Genomic DNA, 8,984 nt, shown 5'->3' with positions numbered 1-8,984 from the left:
AGGTGTAGAAGAGGGCAGCTAAGATGATCAGGAAGGCCTGTTTTATGTGAGGAGATTAAAAGAGCTTGGCTTGTTTAGTCTAGCAAAGTGAGGGCTGAGGAGGAATATGATTGCTTTTTGTGAATATATCAATGGAATAAATACTGGGGGAGGGGGAGCAGGGAGAGAGGCAGAGTGCTGTTAAAACTAAAAGATAATACTGGCACAGGAACAAACGCATATAAACTGAGTAAATTAAGCTGGCAATTAGGAAACGAAGTCTCAACATCAGCTGAGCCTTTTCGTAACAGGAGTTGCTGTCCTGCTGAGTACGTGCATGATCTGTTAGTTCCTAGGTAAATGTGTGAGGTTTTGCAGAACTAGAACCTCTGCTATGGAAAGGAAGAGTTAGACCCAACAGAACCGAATTTCTTTTCTCCTAAAGTTGCGTTGATCCCTTTTGTTGTCAGATAAGTGTATTTTTGTCACTACAATTTTTCATTTTGTTACTATCCCTTATCTATTTAGACCCTGTCTTTGCTATGATTTATGTCAAGGTTCTCTTCTGAATGGTGCAGGTGGTTCATAGTATTTAACATAGCAGAGAACGTGGAGGACGTAGGGTCAAGACCCCATTGTGCTAGGTGCTACTTGAGGATTTTGAAAAAACATGTCCCTATCCCAGAAACCTCACAGTTCCTTTTTAGCTTTAAAGAGGCTGAACTCCTTTTAGGAAAAGGGGAAATAGTGTCACCATGCAACTCCTCTCCGTTATAGCAGCAGGGCTAGTCATTTAATGCCTTGATTCTGCGAAGAGTTGTGGGATAAAATGAAGAAACAGTCTGGGCAGACAGAACAGAACATGGAATCAGCCTCTTCTCAGGGACCGTATCACCAAACTTGAAAATGAAGTTCCTTTCTGTTTCTTTGAAACAATAAACAGTTTCTAAAGTCAGGAATGAAGTCTGAGGTCTTATTTCCTATGCTCATGGACTATGCATTCTAAAGCGCTGGGGCTCTCTGCATTTAGTTTCACTTTAATATAAACTCAAGGTCGGCTCATCCCTTGTATCTTTTTTTTTGTTGATTTAGGAAAAATTTTTACACACTCATTTTGCCCATACTGCTATTGTTCAGAGTGAGAACCTGTTGCCTTCACAGTTTGAGCAGACTGGTAAAAAGACATTGGTCCCAAAGGTGACACCATATGACCTGAAAAAGCTTTGCTTTACATACCTTTTGTTTCAGTTTAAATCTTACCAGTAATGTTTTCTGTACTGAAAAATATGCTAGTTCCAGAGGAAGGCACAGGTCCTCACCACAGAGTACACAGAAAAGAGCTGATGTCTAGTCATTGCTACTAGCACTCAAACCATGAAGTCCAAGTCTCGTTTTCATCAGCTGGAATAATATTTCTACCTGGAATAATGCCTGTAAGTAATATATTCACAAGAAGACAGAGACTGCAGTACTGTAAGGCTCAACGAAAAGCCTGTTAAAAAAACCAAACACAAACCAAACATAACAGTTTCACCTGCTGCCGAACAGCTACCGAGGATGAAGGAAGATAGAAAGCACTGACACTTCAGGTTGCAGCTGCTTCTGGCTCCATGAGATTCAAAGACGCAACAGCATAGCAGTGTACAAAACCACTCATCAAAGGTGATGAAATGTGTTTGCAACACTGAAACCCTGATATCACTAAAAGTCCAAAGAAGTAAGGTGTGGAAGCACAATAAATCAAGAAATTGAGCGGCTCTGAAGATGATTACTGAGAAATCCTGTTCCACGGGAACTCACAGGTACTCAGAAATACTACAGGCTTGACTGTATTCAAGAAATAGGGAGAGACATAACAAGTTTTTGTCTTCTCTTAACACTGACGCTACAAATCGTGTATCAAGCACTGGTTCTACAGTGATGGGCACAGACTCAAAACATGTTAGCTGCAGAGATGAAAAACTGCTTATGCAAGCCTCTCCCATGACTAATTGTGTCTGTTTAATTTTATGGTTTGATTGCCACATGTGTTCATCTTCCTATTGGCATTTTTAAAAGCTGAATGATGGGATATGAAGAGAATTGCTAATCCTGTGACCTTACCTTCAGAAATCCTTCAAAAGTCAGAAAGGGGAGGAAGACACAGCTGATTCTCTCATTTGGCTCCTAACAGTACAGCGAGATGGGACTCCTCCTAGTGATTTTTCTTTCTGTTTTGACTGTCTTTGTGGCAATGGCATTCTATTATGAACACCCCAAGGCAGAAATCCCTCATGGATTTAGTCAGTACCGAAAGCTTTATGTTCTTCACCACGCCTTGAACTTTGGGTTTGGTCTGGTAAGTAAAACTTAACTGAAGCTTGAGTTTTGAGTTTAATTTCTGATAGAGGGGTAATGGATTGGTGAGGTTTTCTAGAATAAATGTTTAAATATATTGCAAATATGCAACTAGATTAATTTGGTGATGTGAGCACCACTGCAGATACCTTCAGCTCAGCTGAGTATAATAGACTCTACTGCTTGCTATACAGCAGCAAAGGTAACAATACGGAAAAATAAAATCCTGCAGACTGTGTAATTCCCAGTTTTTTCTGATGGCCTGTTCTAGGTTTTTAATCCTATTGCCTCTATGCGGTGCTGGAAGGCTTAAGAAGGTTACGGCACCGCATGTGGAACTTCTCCTCTGTATAACAGGGCTTATTTAGCGAATGAGCAACTAAACGATGTCTCTGATCTCAGTTCTCTTCTACAACTTTATCACTCTACTTCTGAGCCCTCTGGAAAACAGCTGCCACATTCATCACCTTTTGACTTTCAATATGTCTATATGACTTCCTTTTTTGAGATAATACACGTAATATTAAAGCTGTCTTTCTGTGTCATTGTTTTTGGCACATTTTCAATCCTCCTTTAGTTTTCATCCTTGTTTCTCTTCAAAACTAAAATGTGACTTCCACTCATCTTTCTTTTTCATCAGTTATCCTTTCCTGAATTAATTGTTGCCCCTGTCATTTTAAAAACACTTCTGTGATACCTAAATCAAGCTTCTTTTCTTTTAGTTGTTTAAATTGTGAAAAAACCCTTCAGCGTCTGGCTTGCACATTACATTTCACCTCAGTTCCATGTTCTAATGTTATCATTTCTTCCTCCCTTTCCCTGCTACAGTGCTTATTAAGTTTTGTTTGAAGTCAGCCAGTAAGCTCCTAAGAACATGCCTCATCACGCCTCTTGGGAAGTGCCCCACCCAGGCCCTAACACTGCTATGAGAGTAAAACAATGCAAGAAAATAGGACAGTAATAGAAGTAAAATTAAATTTTCTTCCACCTACTATACAATGTGTGGGCTTTCACATTTTCAAAGCACTGTATGAACACTCTTTATCCATCAGGCAAAGTTTTATCTTTGTGTAATTCATATGTAAAAAGCTAAACTGCAGAATTTAGACATTTACTGGTGATTAAAATAGTTTTAACTTCTGATCTTACAATTTTTGAATCCTTTCTGTGGCCAGCGAGAGGACAAGCAAAAGCACTGTACCATATCACCTCAAAGATAAGAATATTAATGTATTGTTATACAAGTTTAAATTCAAGTGAAGTCCAATTCACGTAGCAACTCTTGGTATTGCTGTTAGGCCAATTACTTACACCGAAGTAGCCAAATCTTTTCAAGGGATGACAACCCAGATGTCGAAACTGCAGGGAAACTTAAAGTTTACTTAGTGTGACTGCAGAGGCTGAGCTAGAAAACACTTCAAACAAGGTCGTGGTTCTCTAGTCCCGTACTTCGACCGTCTTATGCTACCTGCAAGTCTTTGTTAATTTTCAAGCTGTCATGTCAGCTATTGTGTTAGAAGATCCTTAATGAATATATAACCAAACTGTCCAACTACTGGTTTACAAACTACTAAGCAGTCACACTAATTTACAAATATCAAAACGTAGGTCATGTTTGATTGACTTGGTTCATAAGCAAGCTTTATGAACATGAAGATCCTGAACGTGGGATTTCGGGGTAATAAAGAAATCAGTGATACATAATCTAACTATACCCTACACACACATAGCCCAGTCTTGCTGTTGTCATGCAAGTGATCACTTTTTTCCAGAAACTGGAGGCAAAACCAAATACAGAATGATGGGAGTTGGAAGGGACCTCTGGAGATCATCTAGTCCAACACCTCACTTTGAGGGAACATACATACTAAAAAAATGAACTTGAATCAGAAAACAAAGCAAAAATGCAAATTCTGCTGGTTCTTGTAGAACATCCATTCGCAGGAGGTGCACAATTTAAAACAACACCACAAGATTAACATTTCGTTTGCATATTAACAGAAATAACTAAAAAGATTATGCGTGATTACACTAATTACAGATGTCTGCCATAACTGTACGTTGTTGCAGGTAATCCATGGAAGATAGCCACAGCTAACAGTGAAGTGACTAAGAGCAATATAAATAAATGCCAATCTCTACAGAAGCTGACCCATGAAACCATTGCAGGTTTGGCAATAACGTGGTGTCAGACTGCCAACCCTCCTATTTTTTTTTAGTATTTCCAATACCAAGGCGATCTCTCTGTTATATACAAACAATACAGCACAATTACAGGTTTAACCTTTACTGTTACAAAAGTATTAGTGAGGAAAGAAAATATTGAAGGGAATTTGAAGATAAAGGAATAAAATTATTTTCCCATGAACATCATCCAGGAGTTCTTTAGAAGGTATCAGTATGAGACTAAAACTTGGCCACAGGATGATCCTTCATGTATGGGATCAGCTCCTCAAATGGCCTAAAATAGGATACCTGCCTCAAATTTCACAGGACCACATTAATGAGCTACATGAGGTCTGTGAAACATGAGGTGAAAGCCACAAGACGTATTGTGGGTTTTTAAGATACATGCAGCATATACTTTTGTACATGCAATTCTTTTTGAAATATATGTGCATGAATAACAGCAACACAGCAAACTAAACTACTCATTACAGAAGTCTACTGCTGAAGAAGTACAAAACGTAATCCAATATAGAGGAAATATAGTGATACTGCCTCGTATTTTTCATCTTGAGCAGGAACAGACTACAGCAGACTACAACGGAAACAGCTTAAAGGCATCCAGATACAATGAAGTAGACTAGCTCAGAGTGACATAAGTGTCTTCAGCCTGAGTGTTAAAGTAAAAGTCACTGAGCTGTGAGAAGATCAAGCTAAGGTTCAAAGCTATTCTTGTTCAGGAGGCCAGCTGGGGTAGATGCTATGGGATTTTTTTTCTGCAAGTTAAGAAGTTGTGTGAGTTTGGGAAACTGAAGTATTAGCCACATTTCTTCATCCAAAGCTAAAGTTTAAAATGCTGTAACTACTCTCTCATTTTGTTCAGGCATATCTACTATTAATACTTTGATTTTTTTTCCTACTGATAAAAACTAAACCAGGATTTCACCACTGAAGAATGAAATAATTTGAAAAACACCATGCTCTTATCTAACACTTCTAATATAATCCTGAAATTATCACCAAAGCTAATCCCGTGTTCTTCTAGATAGTGCTGGTGACGTGTTTGCCAGAGATGTAAGATGGTATTCATGAGTCAAGTGAAAGCAATTCTTAGGCAGGCTTTCCCACAGGCTCGAAGGCCTTGCTTTTGGAGAAGCATGGACACAAGGCAGCCACAGAAGGTAAGTTCATCCACTCCTGTCAAACTAGTGCTCTTTGAATTTCAAATTTTGGTAGGTATTACATTACAATGAAGAGGTATCCAAATCACCATAACTGGCCACTTCACTGTAAGAACCATCAGGACAGAAAGTTTGAATTAACCATGGAATTTTAAATTTTTCATGATCAGTCTCCAGGTAAGATGGAAATTTGCACTAATTTGTGGTTTCTTTCCCTTTATTAACAGGCAAAAGCTTTGGAAAAATTAGGTATCACCTCAGAGGTCTATGTCCTCAGGGTTTTAATGGATGCAATACCACCATTAAAAGATAAATATCTTTTTATCGAGGACTTAAGGTTTGAAAAGGTTAAAGTAAGAATTTACCAGCCAAAAATATCAACCACTGGCCAAAGAAGAGGAATCCTTTACTTTCATGGAGGAGTTGGAATGTTTGGAAGCATTCGTAAGTGATACAAATAAAATGAGCTATAACTACAAATACTACGTAGTTACTGATCTGATCTGGTATTTCCTAAATGACAAGAAGAGTTAGTAGGTTTAGAATTATAAATAACAAAATTAATTTCAGGACAGCAGAATAATTTTATTTACATGCAGTAGGCATCGTCTTAAATTGTCTTTATACAGGTCATGTATCTAGAACTTTTATTCTCAGATCATTTGTAATATCTGTTTTCTTTCTTCTTCGCCTTCATGCTTACAAGAAAAGTTGAAAATCTCTTTAGAATTTTACTTCTTATTTTAAAGGACCCAATTTGTGTTCACATGTGTGTGCAAGCTTGTGCGTATGTGTGTACTGCTGTGTGTCTTTATAGTGGCAAAACAAGGAAAAAATACATTTTGGCCTTTGAAATGGAAAGGCATAAGAAATTAGATGGTGGCTCATGCAGAAGAAAAATTCTCGTGCTAGATTTAGCCGTGGGTTTTTTGTGTTTGGTTTGTGGGGGTTTTTTAATAACTTCTCATCTTCAATACCACTTTAGATGTGGCAACAAGTGGTACTTTCTATTAACTAAATTTTCAAAGAGGAGACTGAAACAATGCACGGGTGTAAATTCCAGGTTTCTTACTGGCAAGAAGATTCCCACAGACGTAATGATATTGTGAGCTATGTCCAGATTAGACCATTCCACAATAAGAGAATTACAGTCTAGCATTAATCACAGAATAGCGGTAAGAATTTCAGAGTATTTTCATTCAACTTATTTTTAAAGCAAGATACAATTCCATTGAAATATTTTGTTTTACAGGGGCCTATGAAAGAACATGCCGCTATTTCGCTAGAAAAAGCAATTCAGTGGTTGTGTCTGTTGGGTAAGTGGAGTCAATCCAGACACACAATATAACAGCCATTTGGGCCTCCTTCTAGGTTAGCCAGCCTTCAATGCATAGTCACTGCACACCAAGTTCCTTCTAAAGTGCTTATATTTAGTTATATTTAACAATCATGCATTTCACCAGCACTAATTACTCTTGGGAAGAATTAGTCAACTAATTGCCACTTGCTTATTTCCAAATAAAATCTATTATAATAATTTTATAATTTATAGCCACCACTAAGAGGTGAGGATGTTTTGTTTCCTAAAGCCGTATCAAAACCACCGTTGAAAGCCAACACCGTGTTTTAAGTGTAACTGTTTCTGTGAAAAGCACAGTTGCCCAGACTACTAAATACTCATTTTAGTAGTAGCTCTGAAAAACTGGGGGGGGGGGTATCGACATTTAACTTGCAATCAACCTGAGATGAACTTTCCAAATATTTTTCTGATGAGCTGTAACGCATTTTTAAAAGAACCAGTTTCTAAAAGTTCAGGAAAAGTGTTGATGTCTTGGAAATTGATTAAAATTGCACTAATTACTATTTACATCACAAAATACTTGAAGAACAGTTAACTCTTACAGAAAACCACTGAAATGTTTCATATTTTCATTATCAATTTTCTATGCTCATATTCTTTAACAATTTGTTGGGAAATGTTCACTTCAATTTCTAACTAGAATTGCTGATAACTGATTCATGCATACCTGCCTTGCCACCTAATTCTACAATAACTCTTCAGTCACTAAAAGATAGGTAAGGAAGTATTTTGCAAAGATAGAAGAGTGCACTGACTCCCCCAAACATTAACAATAATAGCAAATAATACATCAAAAGCAATAATTATGATCAATTCTATTGCTGTAATTATAATCTCAGAATACTTTCCTATCTTCAGAAAGCTAGCTGTGAATGAAAAGACAATGGGACCAGTCACTAGATATGACTATGCTAAAACACTTTCACCCCTATTTAGGTATCGCTTAGCTCCTGAATATCCATATCCAACCCAGTTTGAGGATTGTCTCACTGCCACCATACACTTTATGAGGACTGCACAAGATTATGGAGTAGATCCTTCTCGCATTGTCATCTGTGGAGATAGCAGTGGAGGTACAATCACCGCTGCTGTTGCCCAAACGTTGGCGAACAGAAGAGACCTCCCAAAGCTGAGGGCACAAATCCTAATATATCCTTTTCTCCAGAGTGTGGACTTCAATTTGCCTTCTTATCAGCAGAATAAAGGAGTCCCCATTTTGTTAAAGGAACGAACCATTGCTCTTGGTTTGAAGTATCTTAATAAAGACTTGTCAGTCATGGAATCACTATCTAAAGTGTCTTATATTCCAGAAGATTTGCAACTGAAGTATCAGAAATGGGTGAGTCCTGATTACATCCCCCATGAATTTAAATCAAGAGGCTACAAACCAAGTACAACATGTCAATTCTCAAAAGGACTCTATGAACAGATGAAGACTGTGTGTGACCCTGTTTTTTCTCCACTGCTAGCTGAAGACAGTGTTATTGCTCAACTTCCCGAGACTTTCATTTTGACCTGTGAATTTGATGTGCTTAGAGATGATGGACTGCTGTACAAGAAACGATTAGAGGATCACGGCATAAAAGTGACCTGGTGCCATCTGCAAGAGGGATTCCATGGAACAGTGTTCTTTACTTTTTGGGGCGGGATGGTAGCATTCCGATCTGGGCATAAAGGCCTGCAAAAGATAGTAAATTTTCTAAGATTGATGTAAAATTCCATTTCTTGCTTTCCTTTCCTGACTCCTACCTCTCATTGCTTGCAAAGATGTTTAAAAAACACCTCCAATTTTCCTTTTCTTAAATCATCTTAAATTTCTGCATTCTGTCTTCTTTTTGCCCAATAAATTGATTTGGTGATGGCTTTTGCTTTGCTTTCTCTCATGACAAGCAAAGTCAGGTGAACTTACCTTTCTTTCCTCTACCACCTCTTCAGAGTTTTCTCCTGTACCTATAAAAGAT

At 37.9% G+C, this 8,984-nt stretch overlaps 1 protein-coding gene across 1 annotated transcript; it reads left to right on the top strand.

Moving 5' to 3' along the window:
- The first annotated feature begins 2,161 nt into the window (after positions 1-2,161).
- On the top strand, positions 2,162-8,737 carry LOC104351180 (arylacetamide deacetylase-like 4). Its single transcript, XM_009957215.2, has 4 exons — positions 2,162-2,317; positions 5,891-6,107; positions 6,916-6,979; positions 7,960-8,737. Exons 1-4 carry the CDS (start codon positions 2,162-2,164, stop codon positions 8,735-8,737), a joined length of 1,215 nt encoding a protein of 404 aa, XP_009955517.2.
- Positions 8,738-8,984: the final 247 nt, after the last annotated feature.

The sequence above is a fragment of the Leptosomus discolor genome, chromosome 20 (assembly GCF_034619465.1).
Source record: "Leptosomus discolor isolate bLepDis1 chromosome 20, bLepDis1.hap2, whole genome shotgun sequence".
NCBI classification, from domain to species: domain Eukaryota; kingdom Metazoa; phylum Chordata; class Aves; order Leptosomiformes; family Leptosomidae; genus Leptosomus; species Leptosomus discolor.
This window is presented reverse-complemented; position numbering and strand designations above follow the sequence as displayed.